Source organism: Elephantulus edwardii, unplaced genomic scaffold, assembly GCF_000299155.1.
Source record: "Elephantulus edwardii isolate Elephantulus edwardi_28Jun2011 unplaced genomic scaffold, EleEdw1.0 scaffold00228, whole genome shotgun sequence".
Lineage (NCBI taxonomy): Eukaryota > Metazoa > Chordata > Mammalia > Macroscelidea > Macroscelididae > Elephantulus > Elephantulus edwardii.
In genome coordinates this window covers 3402696-3420430 of record NW_006399978.1, presented here as the reverse complement: position 1 = coordinate 3420430, position 17735 = coordinate 3402696, and the positions used below count along the sequence as shown (strand labels likewise).

The 17735-nt window shown below is 45.6% G+C and overlaps 1 protein-coding gene across 1 annotated transcript in view; it reads right to left on the bottom strand.

The window, feature by feature from the left end:
* ITGB2 (integrin, beta 2 (complement component 3 receptor 3 and 4 subunit)) overlaps positions 1-17735 on the bottom strand; it is a 59669-nt gene that overhangs the window by 28516 nt on the left and 13418 nt on the right. Inside the window, exons 6-14 of the mRNA XM_006898412.1 lie at positions 15652-15747; positions 13276-13365; positions 12581-12721; positions 9905-10092; positions 8818-9062; positions 6305-6524; positions 5479-5684; positions 2331-2497; positions 1237-1294 (exon numbers count right to left, since the gene is read on the bottom strand). Of these exons, the coding sequence (XP_006898474.1) occupies positions 1237-1294; positions 2331-2497; positions 5479-5684; positions 6305-6524; positions 8818-9062; positions 9905-10092; positions 12581-12721; positions 13276-13365; positions 15652-15747 (1411 nt within the window). The remainder of the gene's footprint in view (positions 1-1236; positions 1295-2330; positions 2498-5478; positions 5685-6304; positions 6525-8817; positions 9063-9904; positions 10093-12580; positions 12722-13275; positions 13366-15651; positions 15748-17735) is intronic.

Sequence of the window (17735 nt, the reverse complement as noted above, 5' to 3'; positions counted from 1 at the left end):
GTTCCCCCGGCTGCACTTCCCGGGTCTCTTCCGGGTCCCTCTAGCGGCGTTCCCAGGTCTGGCGGCGGCGTTCCCGGTCTCATATGGACATATTCTGAAGCTCTATTCTTATTGGCATTTCATTATTGTTAGATAGAAAAAGAGTTGAGAGTGAGAGGGAGAAAGAAAGAAACTGCTCCCAGGAAACAAACAGGCCTTTATTGCGTGGTTGAGGGGATGCCAAGTGACCAGGAGTGGAGGAAGTAAAAATGGCTCGTGTACAGTTAGGGGCAGTTTCTTTTTATAGGGGTTTTGAGGAGAGCTAGGGAGGATGGTAACTTGGGGCCGTTAATGAACTTGGGTCTGGGTTTTTGTGATTAGGCCCACAGCCTTATCATGATTTATTATTATTTGGTCTGGCCTTTGTCCTGGCTACCCTTGGTTTCCCAGGAAGTGATTAGTCCTGAGGGCAACTGCAACATTCTTGACACCCTCCCTCCAATCATCCTCTTCTTACATTGAAAAACAGATGTACACTGCTAATGAGGTGAGAGATGCCTATTTCTGAGAGTGATTGCTTTGTATTTGTCATGGGAGTTGGTACTTAGACCTCATAAAAGGGCCAGGTGAACCTGAACAAGTGTGCTGTGGGTGAGGAAGGAGAAAGGACAGCCAAGACATTGCTATGCTGCCTGACTCTCCGTGAGCCAGTGTAAACCCACAGTGAGTGGACAAGGAAAAGCTGGAAGCACTCCATGCCCACCTGTCTTCTTGGGGGAACATAATGTTCACAGAGTCCCATTTCTAGGATACACATGGAAGTTTTATTTCCTTTTTTTTTTATACATAATTGTTAACAGCATAATGAATGGAATGGAGTTTCATACATTATATGTGTTAAATATAAATAAGGTTGCATGCTTTCATTAGACTTCTACCCTAACTGGAAAATATGTATCTAACCCTAGAAGACTTAGTGATTGATTTCTTCTTCAAGTCTGTATCAGAAAAAAAGACTGTATAAATCATCAAGAGGAGACTGTATTTTTTGATGAGTCCACATAAAAGCCTGATAATATCTGCAATTTTGAGGGCAGGAAAAGAATGAAAAAGAGAATTGTTGGTTAGCTGAGGAAATTGTCGAACTCCTTAAGCGGTGTCCCATGGGGTGGGTCACTTGCCATACTGGAGACATGGGTTGAGGGTAGTCCCTTCTGGCTGTTTCTAATGGTCATGTCTTCTCCAAGTGATTCTAACCCTTAGTAAACTTGGGATTCATGACTGTCGTGGTGGCACTCTTGAAAAGAGGATTATCCTGTTGAGAAAGGTAAGCACAGATTGGTTTGTGTAGGGGAGGTCTTTTGGGATCAGACTTTCCCCCAGAGGCCCTCAGTCAATATCAAAGACATTATTCTGAGGAAGGATCTAGAAGTTCTGACCAAGCTGTTGTCATTATTAGGTGCCCTCAAGTCAAGTACGACCCATAGAGACCCTATGAACAACAGATCTCAACCCTGTCCTATCCTGTGCCATTCTCACACTTCCTGACATGTTAGAGCCCACGGTGGCAGTCACTGTGTCATTCCATCTGGTCGAAGACCTTTCTCTCCTTCACCAACCCTCTACCCTTCCAAGCATCATACCCTTCTCCAAGGAATAGTCCCTCCTAGAAACTTGCCCGAAGTATATGAGGTGAAGCCTCATCGTCTCATCCCTGCCTCCAAAGAGCACTCTGACTGTGTCCTTTGTTCTACCACAGTTCAAAGACACCAATTCTTCTTTTGTCATCCTTATTCATTGTCTCGCTCTCAGATACATAGCAAAGGATCAGAAAGATCATGGTGAAGTGAAGACTGATTTACTATTAGAGTTACAAACTAAATTGTCAGTTTGTTGTGTTTGGGGAGAACATTGTTCTAATTGGCACAGCACTTGTCTGTTAGTTTTCTGTGCTGAGGTAATTTGTGAGTTGCTGTGATACTGACAGCTGTGCCACTGGTGTGTTAAATGCCACAAGGTTTTCCCATGGTGGACAGGTATCATCAGTACAGCTCCCAGATTAAGACAGAATAGGAAGCAGGACTGGCCATCCGCTTCTTAAATAGAAGGCCTTTGAAAAAACCTATGAACAGTAGAGGAACACAGATAGTTATAGTAGTAGTGGTAGAGCCCAGATTGGAAGTCTGACTAGGTAGAAAAAGGTTTTCTCTAGCACCTACATTCTGAGAAAACATTACAGATGAGGAATGCGGCTAATGTCCACACACTTCGAAGCATGGATCTTGCCCACTCCCAAACACATAGTACATTTCTTTACCCCTGTAGACACTCAGAAGATGACAGCAACTCACATTGTTCCACTGGGACTTGAGCTTCTCCTTCTCAAATCGCTTGTACTCCCTGAGGTCACTCAGGTGGATCAAGGCCTTCCAGGAGATCAGCAGGAGCAAGCCAATCAGTACAATGCCTGCCACTATGCCCCCAACAATGGCACCCACTTTGGGCCCCTCAATGCACTCTGTGGGAAAACACACACCCACCTCAGTGTTAGTTACCTCCATCTTCCTCACCCCTGTATGTACCCATTTATCCCAGGACATTGCCCTGAGCTCTCTGGGGCAGGGACATGCCCATCATCCTGTGTCACTGTCCGGTTGCTAGGAGGACAGCAAAGCAGGGATGTGGTGCAGTAGAGAATGAAAAATGGCTTCCCTAGCCTTTGGCTTTGACTTTTATCACATGGATGGGAATGTGCACCTTTTTGGGGTAAGAACATACTTACAAGATATGTAGATGACTAAAGAGGGGCCTAGTCAGTCTTGCCATCCTGCTAGGCTTAAAAGGGAATCTCACTACTACTAAGAAAGAAGGAACAGAAAATACAGCATGCCTCCTTCCAGAACAGAAGTTCATGTGAGAGAAGGAGACAGACTGGGACCCAGACACAGCAGCAGCAGAACCGGAAAAAGAGCTGACAGAGAACCAGAAATCAGGGGTAGCCAAACTGGAACTTTCCTCCCAAAGGTCTGGAACAAGGATCTTTGCCCAGGCTTACTGGAGGGCAAGGGCTATGCCGTAATTGGCATGAGCTGTGCAACACTGGTTTTAAAACCATGGACTAAAAAATCAAAGAGACTGTGATTACACCTGAGAAGCTGTTTTGATTGAAGAATTTTATCCTGTTTACTTCCTTAATAAACCCCACATTTCTGAATTTTGCCTGAGAAATCTGTGTGGCCATTGCAATGGATCAGTGGACCCAGTAATAGAGTAGCAAGAGAGATGGTTGGTATTAGAGCTGATAAAGGAAGATAATAGAGCTGAGAGGCCTGTCTTATCTCATAGGAATGGGTCTTGTGTTGTAGACGCCGCTAATAGGGACTCTTCCCCCTTGTGTAGTTAGTTGAGATCAGATGCTGCTGCCTTCATGCTACTGTACTATTTTTATAGGTGGCAAGGCTTTGTGAGTCCAAGCATAGAGGCTATTTGTACAGCCTTTGTTATAGGTAAAGGGATCAGGGCCTACAAAGACAAGCTCCTTGCCAAGTAACCAGACTACTTTGCAGTTTGGATGAGACCGCTAACACTGGGGAGCCAGTGGTGCCTGGGGCCCTAGAACAACCTGTAGAGGATATTAGAGATGATGACTTGCATAGTTCTTCCTGGAGTTTATACACTGTACAAGGGTGGAGATTCCCAAGTGAGCAAGTGGTAGGAAGCCATGACCTGAGCTCTAGCAGGTAAAGGAACAAGACTGGCATGGATCCCTACCCCCAGTGCCTGCAGTGGCCTCATTTTGAGTGTACATTTCTGGAGTGGAGGGACCATCTGCCAATAACAGGCCATGTGGAAAGAAGCATTGCTCTTCTGTGAGATCCCCCATCTACCTTGCCCTGGGTGTTCCTTCATTCTAGGCTTGGCCCTTCCAGAGAAGCTTAAGGGGCCTCACAAAAGTTAGGCAAGTTGACCAATGTTGCACAAAACCTGGCTGGTAAAATAGTCTGGAGAGAACTATGCAAGTTCTCCCAGCTTCATGCTCTGAGGACCTGTTCCTACTGTCTGCCTCTGGGTCCTCATCGTGAGTCATAGTGTGTTCTGCTGGAGTGGGTCTTAGTCCTTCAAGAATGTAATCTACAGGAACCACATGGGCATGGGGTCCAGTTGGCACTCCCACCCATCAGTCTTGCTGGTTGAGAATATAGTCGGTGGGGCATCTGAGAGCAGCATGCTTCCCAGGGGCCACAGGTCAAAATTGCTAGGGCTAAGCCTCTGTCCTCTTGGGCATATGCATCTCCTTACTCTATATTTCAGCATCCCCAGTAACTCAGTGTACCTCTTCTAGTCTTCTCTGAGCCTCTTGCTCTCTCTTCCAAAGCCTGTGTGCAGGCCTTCTGGGACCCTGGACCTGCCATCTGTCCCTCTGGCCTACACTGCTAGGCTTTGTCTGAAGCTGACTCTGAGCTTGGGCCCTTTGCACACTGCCCTTCAAGATCCTAGCCTGACTCCTCTTCCTTGACTCTAGCTCCTTAGGGTCTGCTAGGCTGTGAAAGCATCCCACACCACCTGTTTGTCCTCCATTCAGCCTCCAAGCCAGCTTTGAAAATACAACTCAGATGGGCAACCACTTTTCAATCCCTTCATGGTTCCCAAGTACTTTTGAAGCCTGCATGCCATGCCCCAGGGGCTTTCAAAGCCCCATATAGTGTCCTGACTTCATGTCCCCCATGCACACCTCTCATCCTTACTTAATCTGGCCATGCACCTTCCCCCAAATCTTGTCTTGTGTCCTGTCCCTCTTTGTCTAGGTCATTTAACTCTGGTCATGAAGCCTCCTCTTGGCCTTGGAGCTGAGGTGTCCTGGTCTGGATAATGATTCTTGCATTTCATTTGGAATTCCCAGATACCTTTAACCTCTGACCTTAAGGAGCTCAGCTCCTGCTACTGCCTCTTCTTCCTTGTGACCCTGGCCTCACTCTGTCCCTATTGAGGGTATTTGCTTCCTTCTTTCTTGGCTGAAAACCCCCCAACATTTTGGTCTGTGATCATATAAAGATGTGTCTCCTCCACTCATAGTGACCCTATGCACAACAGCTGTGATCCCAGCTTTGTCCTGAGCACAGCCATAGCTGTCACTATACCTAGTCTGGAACTGGAGCCGAGTACATTATTAGACCAAAAAAAGCATTTGGGCAATGCTTTATCAGGCCTTAGACTAGCCCTAGGCCTGAGATCAGAGCCTTTAGATTTGTCAAAATACCCGTGGTGAACTTAGTGAGTTTGATCTTTGAACCAGCTCCCACCTTGATATTGCAAAGTCATTTCCTTGGTAATGGGGTTAGGAGCCAGACCTAAGGCTACAGGAGATGTTGCATCAGGGTCCCATCCCACAATGCAGCTCAGCCCTGCTGTCCTGGACCTTTTCTGAGAAAGACTCAGATGCAGTAGTCTTGCTGGGTCACCAGAACAAAAGTGCTCCCACTACCTGTAATGCGATCTTACCTCGTGTCTCCTTCACTTGGATGAAGTAGTTCTCTTTCCCAGGACGTTGACTCAGCGTGAAGCTAATCCAACAGTCCTCTGAGTCTTGTTCCTTGCATATCCGGTTTGTTTTGGGTAGGTCTTCACGCAGCTCCAGGTTCTGGCATGCTGCACTGCAATTTTTCACTAAAGGGCCCTTTTTGAATTGTAGGCACTCGGCACAGGAGCTGAGGGCAGGAGGAAGGCTGGTGAGCACAGATGTGCAAGAGTGCATTTGGGCGTGGGCCTGTGCATGTGAGAGGGTGGGCAAGTGTGAGGAAATGTGTGGCGGTGTGTGCGTGCACAGGTTTGCACGCATGTGCAAGAAGACACACAGGTGTGCTGGTGTGCAAGAATGTGAAGGAGACCACAAGAGTGCACACAAGCAGGGGAGCTCTGGTGGCCTAGTGGCAAGGAGCTGCAACTACAATCCCAGAGGCGCACGGTTCGAATCCACCAGATGCTCTGCCGGGGAAGGAGGGACAATCTCCTCCTGTACCAGTCAGATCTGATTTGACGGTACACTCACACAAAAATAATAAAATAAAAATTTAAAAAAATAAGGAAAAAAAAGAGTGCACAGGCTTGAGAGAATCTGTGTGTGCTCTGGTATGCAAGAATGCACAAGTGTGAGTGTGGGTGGGTATGCAAGATGGTGCGTGCAAGTGTAAGGGCTGGTCCTCTCAGACAGGGGGCCTGGGGTGGCTGGCCTTTGATGAAGACACCCAGCTGTAAGGTGGCTATGTATGGAGAGGTGGGCATGGAGGCTCCCAGCGGGAACCTTCTCAATCCCTGTCCCTATACTCACACATAGAGGCTGCAGGGCAAGGGGCAACCAGGGCACTCCTGGCACAGGGGTGGCTGGTAGCCAAGGTCACATTCACACACGTTGCAGCGACATCGCCCACGTCCACTGCATACAATTTGCTGTGCGTCCACACAACCGTCGGTGGAACTGAGGCATTGGCACGCTGAACCTTCAAAGCCTGGGTGGCAGTAGCACTTGCCACAGTTACAGCTTCCCCTTTCTGCAAGAGAGCAGAGCCCAATCTCAGCCCCTGTGATACCAGCCCAGAACCTTGCCCTGCCACATGTTCTGCACCCTGCTGCAGTGTGCCTCCTTTTTTGCCACTGCCTATGTTTCCCAGTGTTCGGTCAAGGGTCTCCTGGGAGATGCAAGTTGACCTACATGGCCACCTTTCTCTTGCTGCCTTGACCCTGTCTCTTATTTCCTTTCTCCTCTCCCAGTGGTGACTAGAGCTGGCCAAGCAGCCGCAGGGTACCTGGATCACCCACTCGGCCCTGCTGCCCACTAACACCTCTGCCAGTTACTATTTTGTTATCTAGACCACCTTCAACACCCTGGACATTCTCCTGCCTACCTGTGTTTGGGGCTGCTCTTCCTGCCCAGACCTCCAACATCACTCAAGATGACAGCTGCCATTGCTAAATCCCCACAGTGCATATTCTGTGGGAGATCTTACCATGAGGGCTCCTGACTCTCACAGGCCAAAATAGAGACCAGGAGAGAAAGAAGTCCACTATAATCCTGTTACTGTTGAGTGATCAGGCTTTCCTGTGCCTGTCTGTGTGTCTGTCTCTATTATATACTGGATTGTGTATCTCAAAATGTATGTTCAAATCCTAGCCACTGGTATCTGAGAACATTGGAAACAGGGGTCTTTGAGATATTATTAATTAAATTGACATTAGGTCATATTGGAGGCAGGTAGCGCTGAATCCCATACAAGTGGTTGTTGTTGTTGATTGACTTCAAGTTGAGAACGACTACAACTATTGTCATCTATCAAAGTTCATAGAGTTTCTGGAGGCATGTTATTTAGGAAGAAGATGCCACTCCTGCTTCCAAAACCTGTCATAGTATTAACATTGTTGTGGTACTCTTATAAAAAATGCAAGGGTTTTGAAACTCTGACTCACATACTCTGTGCATGTTTCCAGGAAGGACCAGTCCTTGGAGAAGGACATTAAGCTTGGAAAGGCAGAGGGACAGCGCAAGAGAAAAAGACCCTGGATGAGATGGATCAACTCCGTGACTGGGGTGAAGCGGGAAGGTGTGCCAGAGATGATGAAATTGGCTCAGGCTAGTGCAGGGTTCAGACCTGTTGTACATAGGGTCACAGGCAATGTGATGGCACATAACAACAACAACGAGACACAGATGGGAGACAGAGGGAAAATGCCATGTTGACTATGGAGGCAGAGAAAGTACCAGAAGCTGGGGCTCTAGTAGTCTACAGAGCAGGGCGTTATGCTCCAATTCAAAGGCCAGTGGTTTGAATCTACAAGCTGCTCTGCAAGAGGAAGATGAACAATTTCCTTCCACGAGATTTACAGCTTCTGAAAACTCCCCGGAGGCTCAGCTTGGAGACTCAATAGCAATGAGTGAGTGAATGACCAGAAGCTGGAAGAGGCAAGGAAGGATCCTTCTAAAGAATCTTCAAAAGGAACTAACCTTGTAACACCTTTGTAGGAAGCCATCCTAAGCAGGTCTTAGCTCTGCCATGTACAACTCTATTTTGTCTGTGGACCTCATTCCCTAAATTCACTCTGACATCCAGCTGGCCGAGCCCATCTCTGGGGAAAAAACGCTTACCTCGCTAGATCAGTGCCTGTAATGCAAAGCCTTGAGGCATGCCCCTCCCTCTCTATTGTAAACAAATAGCCTAGGGCTGGGTTTCCGGTGGCAGCCGGGCCTACACAGTTGCCTATTTATTGCCGGGAGTTTCTTTAATATATTGGGGCTTGATCAGATGAATTTGTCTTGCCTCTATTTTTTCGTGTCTCTTGTCCCTCCCTCAAACCACACTTCCCCCTCTTTAGGACACGTGAACCCTCGGGTCTGGTAACACCTTACATTTGTACTTCTGACGCCTAGAATTCAGATTATTTTAAGTACCCACATTGTGATGCTTGCTACAGCAGTCATAGGAGGCTCAAACTGTTTCCAATGTCTGTTCTTTCTGTTCCCATTCATTGCCTCCCAGTGCAAATGGTCTAGAAGGACCTTATGGAACTCTGGTGGCCTAGTGGCAAGAAGTTGCACTGCAATCCCCAAGGCACGTGGTTCAATTCCACCAGCTGCTCCTCGAAAGAAGGAGGGGCAATTAACGGACTCTGAAAACCTGCTGGAGGGTCAGCTATGAGTGGTGGGTTCTGACTCAACGGCACACAACCATCACCACCACCACCATGGCCAGGTTTGCTCTGTGAAAAGCTGACAGCAGCTCTGTTATGCCCACGATCAGGACCCCCGGGGCTGCTAGGGACCACCCTTGGGCTCCCGCCATGTGCACCCACTCTCTCCACCACAGATCTGGCCATCATAGCGCTCGCAGTTGAAGTTGTCGCAGTCACAGTAGCGCCCAAAGATCTGCTTCTTGGGGTCGTCACTCTTGTGGCAGATGCACTCCCCGCAGATGCAGTCACCCAGCCCTGAGCACACAATGGAGCTGTTGTCCTTCCGGCAGTTCCCCTCCAGCTCCTGGCTGCTCCTGCCCTGGGTCTGGCATTCACAGCTTTTCCCCACATAGCCAAGGTTACACCTGGGAACAGAGGGATTCAGCAGTCAGGGACACCTCTCTGGATCCTGGGGCTGCTGCCCCACGCCTGTGGTTGAGAACATCTACATCTATCTCTGTGATTGCTTTTCCCCTCAGCTGTTTACTGAACACTTACTATGTGTAAGTATATAGCCAGGCCCAGACCCCAGAAAACACGGTTCCACCCTGACAAAGGTGGCCAATGCGTGAATGCCACAGTGACGGTAACAGCTCTTGTACTGAGCCTTTAGGCTTAGCCCTCAGGTGCCAACCCCTCCACCTTCACTCTGCTTTCTTTTCTGTTTGTTTTCTGTATGTTCTCAGGCCATTGTCCACATATTCTTAGTCCTCATAATGGCCTCTGTAACCTGGGTTTGTGAGCTATCAGGTAAGTGGGTCTGTGTTCATTGCAAAACTGCCCAGCTAACCTCTCCCTAAACTGCCTACTGGACAGACAGACCCCTGTCCACACCAAACTGTATCTGAGGTGGGTGAGTGTGAGATGTAGACATGTCCAGGAGTGGACTAGAGGGTCTGGGCTGTCTAGAGTGGTCATCTGTCCTGGGATCCTTCTAGTCATTCAGTACTGGTTGTCAGCTGATGGTCCAGAGCCCCAAAAGCCAAAGAAAAAAGTCTTTAGAGACCATTGGGCAGAGAAAAGGAGGTGAGCTGCCTGAGACCCAACCAGGCCCCAGCACCCATCAAGTCTGATTTCCTTGGCCTGGGTTCCCTCTGAGATGAATTCTTCATGGCTTGGGCCTTCCACCTAGCCCAGTATCCAGAGACCCTGAGAGCAAGAGCTTGGGTGCAGGCCTCATGCTGACACCTTGTACCACCTCCCTCACCTGCAGACACCGCACTCCACGACGCCCTTGTTGTTGCACTGGCTTGGGTCAAGGCTGAGGTCCTGGCAGTGGCACTCACACTGTGGGTGCACGTGCACCATCACTGTGTCCGTGAAACCTAATGCCCGGATCGTGAAGGACTGCTCTTGGATGCACTCTGTAGCCACGACTTTCACCTGGAAGGTGATCTGCAAGTGGAGAGGATATAGGGTTCAAATGTGGCCACCAGGCCCCTCCTGGACAGCCATGAGGCAGTCTTTTCCAGTCCCCTCAGTCCAATCCCCTATCCTGGCTGGCCAGTCACAGGGACTGGGCCATGACACTGCAACCCAGCTGGACCAAGATAAGCCAGAGGCAGACCCTCTGCAGAGGTCCTGAGAATTGAAGATTTAAGAGAGTGAAAATACACCAACCAGGCTTCTGTGGATACAAGTCACATGAGAGGAAAGACAGAAAAGAGAACAAGAGGTAAACTAAAATCTTAGATGTAGGGATATCAGCAGTGGCTCTGTCCAGTACTGGGTCCTTTGTAGAGTGAGAATTTTTTGGGAGAGGAATAAATATATCTCTATAATATTTTCTATCACATATAATTAAAAGGGATTTTTAAAGGACTTTAGGATTAGAGGTCCAGAATAAGAGTCCCAGGAAGGTACAAATAGTTATTGTGGTCAGCTTAACCAAAAAGGGTTTCAGTCCAGCCAAAGTCACCTAAGAAGAAAGTTCTGGCAATCTATCTCTGAAAAAACATCCATTGAAAGCCCCATGGAACATAGTTGCACTCTGACATACATGGGATCACCATGAGCTGGGATTGATATGAGCGTTTTTTTGTTGTTTTTTTTTAATTTAGATTCAGTATGCTGGCACACCAGAATCCTGCAGGAAGCCTCACTTCTGGATATAACGCAATATTTTAACCTGGAATGAAGCTCGTACAGCTAAGTGGACAGGGATTGGTCATCATGACGTCTGTATGCAGGCACAGAACAGAAACTTCATCACTCATGGGTACAGTAGGGGCCAGTCCTGTACTTCAGGGAACCTAGGCTTGTCAGGAGCAAGTCACACAAAAAAATAAATTAAGATAAATTTCTATATAGTATGCTAAGATAATGCAAGGGGTAAAAACTCCAGTAAAAATGTGCAAAATGCAACCAGTAAGTTATGAGAAAAGGGAATCAATCCCTAATATAGGTAAGCCCACATTAGGAGAACTGTTTCAGTAAAATTCATATGTAACATTTAATAACAAATATGAAGATATTTTAATATTTCAAAAAGTACAATAAAAGCAAAGAGCTCACTAAATTTTAGTGCAAAGCAAACAGTGGGGGGGATGATGGAACCATTAAAAGTCATAATAAATTTAAATCTAAATTTCTAGTGGATTATCTCCTAGAAGTAAATAATCCAATGCTTACTTTTACTTGCTGTGTGACTTACTGCTTTTTTTTTTTTAAGCCGCTGATTAGTTTGGAATTTCCTCAAAAAGCTGAACATAGAAATTACATATGACTCAGCTATTCCACTGCTTGGAATATACCCCAAGAAAATGAGAATTGAGGCACAAACGGAGACTTGAACATCAGTGCTCATTGCAGCATTAGTAACCATCATAAGAGCATGGAAACAGCCCACATATCCAACCACCATCGAACGGATTGAGAAGTTGTGATACATTCACACAATGGAATACTATGCAGCATTGCGAGCAGTAATTTTGTAAATTATTATCTAATTTGGGAGGGACTGGAGAGCATTATGCTGAATGAACTAACTCACTCCCAGAAGGACAATTACTATATAAGGCCATGATTGTAGAACAAGTATGAGGATCCAAGAGGGGGAAAGAGGGAGAAGAGGGATGAGGATGGGTCGGGAGGGGGCTGGTTAATCATAGGGTTGCACAATTTGATGGGTCGAGGGAGGGGTGGAATAAGGAAATCTGAAAGATCCAATGTGTAAAAAATGTATCAGAATTTTGTAAGTAAACCAGTACAAAAGAAACAGTTTATTATTATTATTATTTTAAAAAAGCAACTAGCTAACCAAAGCAAACCAAATGCAGTGTTTGAAATGTCCTTCTTTGCCTAGATGTTATACAAAGGTCTGTCCCCAGGGGGCACTGTCATCACGATCTCTTTCAATCTATGCACAGAGGGCCTACACTTAACTTATTTCAAGGGAAATTCTGAACTGAGAAGTATAGTACTGTACACCACCATAGTGGTCTGAATTCTATACCTGTGCCACTTCCTTACCATTTAGGATGAAAATTTGTCATCATTATTATTTGCCATGGAGTGAACCCTAATTCATGGTGACATGATCTTTGCAGAACTGCTCCAGAGCAGAACTGTGACCATTTGGAAACTATCTTCCAAGGTGCCTCCGAGTGGGTTCAACAACCATTAGTAGTTGAGTGCTTAACTATCTGTGCTATCACAGCACTCTGGACATAAATTTACACGAGAATATATTTGGCCCTAGGGAAAATATTTGATGAGAAGAAAAGTGTCTCTGGCATGATCCTGTTGCAGGCGTCAGCATGCCTACATGCACTGTTCTTCTCACTCCCACAGGCGTTTATAAAAGAACACCCTCATTAGAGAGTTGTTTCCAGAATGTTGGACATAGAGACTCAATGGCACCCACAGTATGAGATGTGCTCACCGGGTTGTTGATCTGCACACCATCACAGTCCCCTCTGGGCTGGTCCAGTCGTGAGACCCCATTACTGCAGAAGGAGTCATAGGTGACTCTCAGGGTGTCAGGGAGGGTGCTGTGGTCCAGGAAGACTCTGGAGGAGAGTTTCTGTGGGCAGAAATGACTACCATTCAGGGGTGAATGACACAGCTGTCCCCTTCCCTCCAACTCTCACCTCCTTACTTCCCACCTCCCACCTCAGCACCCATGACCCACATGCCCACTGAAGGCTCCATGCCAGGGGAATTATGAACACTACAGTCCTGCCCTCAAGGGCTTCCAGACAGGCTGAGGACAGCATCTGGAGACAGCATGAGCTGGACATGGTAAATACATATGGTAGCTGGAGGCCCCTACTTACCCATTAGGTATTCTGTCAGTCTCTACTTTTTTATAAAGACCAGCAGAAAAGAGTTCCCAGTAAAGAGAGCTGGCCTCTTGTTTTGAGGGACACAAAGGTGAAGGTCCAGGGTGACACATCACAAGCCATCAGTGAAAGGAAACAGAGCCAGATGGAAAGTGACCTGGCTAAGTGTCCTCCCTGTTCAGCTGAGCTCCCCTCCAGGCCACCCTCTGTTGCTCTGCAATGTGGAGGGTGATTTGGCTGACAGCCCCCTGGGCTTTAGCCTAAGCTCACCACCTAGGGGCTAAGGGAGACTCACATTGTAGGCATTTTTGATGAGCTGGACTACGTTGCTAGAGTCATCAGAAAGCTCGCCGACTGCCGACTTGGGGATGATCTCCATGAGCTTCTGTTAGGCAGAAGGATGCAACATACAGCAGTGACAGCCCTCAACATCAACCAACTGTTCCACACCCAAAGGGGCTCCATTTCTCCACTGTAGCTCAGAAAACCCTCAACCCAACTTTCTTATTTATTTAGCTGAGGAAACTATGGTCAGTGGGGTCTGGTAAAGGGGTAACAATCAATTATCAGGAAGAAGTCCTGCTTTGTAGTGTTTGTTCATTCCCCTAGTATAAATATTCCCATCATGATCAACTTCAATCCATCAAGTGGTGTCATCCAATAGAGAGTTGGCAGGAGACATATAGAAGCCACCATCAGATGATGTTCCTACCATACAAATGTAATAGGCATCAAGGCCCCCATATATAAGAGATATAATAGGATGTTTATATCTCTCTATCTCTATCTATAGATATATATAGAGATATCTATTACAGATATAATAGGCATCAAAGCCCCATATGTTAGAGAAATGCAAATATCATCAAGAAGTGCTGGACATTTGAATGCATTTACATAACATAGTATGCTAAATAAAGGAGCTCTGGTAGTGTAGTATGTTAAACGTTGGGCTGCTAACTGAAAGGTTAGCAGTTCGAATCTACCAGCTAACCCTTAGGAAAAAAATGCTCAGCCTCTTCCCATAAAGATTTATGTCTCGGAAACATGATAGATGGTCACAACCAACAAAATGGTAGTGGGTAGAAGTCAAACAACACGAGAGTCAATTCTGGTGGGACAGTGGTAGCTGGTCTAGTGGCTCACCCAGGGCAAGGGGCCAGAACATCTTGAAATACAGACTGTCCCTGACCAATCTTGGGCTGCAGTCATACAACTTCCTCTTCCACACTCTCCTTGACAACAGTGCAAAGACCATTCTTTTAAAAGATTTTGTCACAAACCAATGTTCATAGCAGCATTACTCACCATTGAAAGAAAATGGAAACAGCCCAGATGTCCAACCACAGCAGAATAGATTGAGGAATTATGGTATAGTCACACAATGGACTACAAAGCAGCACGCAGGAACAATGATTTCGTAAATTACTACCTAACTTGGGAGAAACTGGAGAGCATTTTGCTGAGTAAACTAACTCAGTCCCATAAGGACAAATATGTATAAAACCATTATTGTAGAATGAGTATGAGGACCTGGTGGGGAAGCAGAGAGGTGAGGACGAGGGGCTTAATCATAGTGTAACACAATTTGAGGGGGGGGGGTGAAGGAAATGGGAAAGATCTGGTGTGAAAAACAATGTATTTGAACTTTGTAAATAAACCAGTATTTGTTTGTTGTTTTTTTAAAAAAAGATGTTGTGATCACTTTATCACATAGGAAAGTGTGGTAATCAGGACACTTCCGCAAGAACAATAAATGAAGGAAAGAAGGAAGAAAAACTACTCTAGGAAGTGACTAAAACTTCTGCACCAGAGTTTCACACTGTAGAAGAATAGAAAAAAGAGCAGCAATTCAATGGCTTCCGGACAAAGCTGGGTCCTAAAGCAGAGAAGTAGGAGATGAGAAGAAGGAAGTGCCCTCAGTTCACATAAGGGATAGTTTTCCTCGGGAGGTAGAAATAGGGGGCGGGGATGGGCCCTCACAAAGAATGGCTTAGGCCCCTTTCAATCTAACCACTGAGAGAGGTGTGTCTTCTGTGAAATTTATCAACATTTCTGTAACCCATGTTGATATTATTGTTAGCTGCCATCAAGTCAAGGTATGATTCAGTGACCCTATATATACAGAGCAGAACTGTCCCATGGGGCTTTCCAGGCTTTAATCTTTTTTGTAAACAAATTGCTAGGACTTTCTATCAAAGAGTTGTTGAGTATGTTTGAACTGCTAACCTTACAGTTCGTAGCTGAGCGCTTAACTGTTGCACCACTAGGACATCATGAAATTGTTCATGTTTGTGTTCAAATGTGTATGTATATATAAACTATGAAAGTGTCCTAAAATAAAGAATTCCATCTGCAAAGCCAAAAAAACCTTGCCATATTCTAGCAAAATGTAGCTTCACTGTAAAAATTAATTGATGCTAAGACATGTTTAATGTTAATATTATAAATTTCAAGGATGGGAAAGAATTCCTTTTTTACTCATACATTAATATTGTGCTACATATAAGCAGGTTCCTCAGCTGCAAAATTCAGCCAGTGGACATCAGCCAGGCCCTTCCACCCAGCAGGCGAAAGCAGAACTTGGGCTGTGGTAACCGGGTGTTATCATCACTTCACTGAAAAGGCAAAAGTCCCACTCATGTTTCTCAAGAAGCCTGAACCCACTTACCTCATAGGTTGGCACCATTTTTTTTGTCACAGCAAAGATGGGCTGGATGTTGTTCTCAGCTAGTTTGTGGGCTAGCTGGCCCACAGATGGGTAGTCCTAGAGGGGACGAAGTGTCAAGTTAGATGGTCTCAGGGCCTAGGGACAAGACTTTTCAGGTACCCAGTTGATGCCTACCCTCAATGTTTTTCCCAGAGTCCAGAGGGGGTGAGCATGGGGCCTTCTCTAAATAATGTATATACATACATAAAGTGGAAATGATTGAGTTGCTGTTGTGTGCTGTTGAGACAATCAGTCATGACTCACAGGAACGTGACGAGCAGAACTGCCCCAAAGCATTTCCTAGGATGTAATCTTACTGACAGTAGATCACTGGGTCTTCTCTTCCAAGGAGTAGCTGGTGGATTTGAAATGTTAACCTTTGAATCAATAGCTGGTCACTTAGCTATTGTACCACCATGGCTCCTTTAAAGAGGACCCTGAAGAAAAGTCCATCACTTGAATACAATTAAGAAACTATAAAGAACTATGATGTGTGTCTCCATCACAGCAAAAAGCACATGGTTGGCATAACAGGGAGCTCTGTTGGCATACTTAATAGAGAATTGTGCTGGTAACTCAAATTCTAGTGGTTTGAATCGACCAGCCACTCCATGGGAGTCTCCTCCTGTATGAATTGTAGTCTTGCAAAGCCAGTTGGAGAGGCAGCTAGGATTCAGTTCCAACTCAATAGCAATGAGTAAGAGAGAGTCAGTAACTGACTCCCACACTTTCCAAGAAGAGGAATGTGTAGATTGAGAAGCCTACACTAAATTATTTTCTAGGAACCCTTTAACTTCAGAAGTTAAGGGCTCTCGTCCCCTCCACAGTGAAACTACAAACCACTCATACTGGATTTACTTTTCTCTGTCTATGTTCGTGGACCCCTGAATTCTACTACTGACCCCACCCATCTCAAACCTGTAGACTCCAAGAAAAGAAGCCCTGAGCTGCCTGATCTCTGCAATTCTTTGCAGTGTCCAAAGTTAATGCTTCCAAGAGAGCAAGGCCTGAGTTCTACATCAGGATAGACCAGAATACAAACAATTCTCCTTGTCCGTGGTAGTTGCACCTTCTACTGCCACCTCTAAGGCAAAGGTTGAATGAGAGAATAAGGAACAATGGAAGGAAAATACAGGGAAAGGTCCTTATGCGCCTCTGGTCACCACATGCTCACTACTTGGTCTGTACAGAACCTTTTTATTGTCCCAATTTTTATTATATATTGGTGTGCATACAAAATTTGTATATATTGTTTCCCCCACTATGCTTCATTCACATCGTGTTTGATACAATCATTCCCATTCATTATGTTTTATAAAAAATAATCACCATTAAACTCTGTGCACCGTTACATCATCTTTTTTATAGATCTTATTAAAATGTGTATTTCTGTATAAAGATAAATTACTGAATATATGCTGTTGATTCATTAATCTTGAATTCACAGACAACAGCACTGTAGCTGGTGCTGGAATGAAGCTTAGCTTATTTCCTTCATAAGGCACTGTCCTCCTCTCCACAGAGCAGCTGGTGGATCTACACAGTGTGCCTTCGGGATTGCAGAGCAAATTCTTGTCACTAGGCCACCAGAGCTCCTCCTTTAATTACTTTTATAAACTTATATTTAAAATTGTTTTTAGAAATTTATATTTTTAAAAAAATCAATAACTTTTTAAATAGATTTGAGTAAAGCAGAATTTTTGTATTAGTATTGCAATGTTAGTCTAAAAGTTGGCTTTTATCAGCCATTCTCTAGTCTCCAGCCATCTTAACTGTAGACACTTGAAAATTGGCAACAGCTGTGGGACTAGGATAAGTGAGAGAATGTTTCCCACACAGAGTAGCAGACTTGTGGTGAGCAAGACTGGAGAATAGCAAGACTTGCGGGAGACTAGAACAAACCTCTATCGAGAGTGAGACCCTGGTGGTGACAGCCTGGCAATAGTGGTGGAGATACTGTGGCATTGTTGTGAGAAACTGTAGTAAGTAAGGTGTGACCTGAGGCATCTTGCATTTGTGTTGGCAACAGTTAAAGTCTTTGCTGT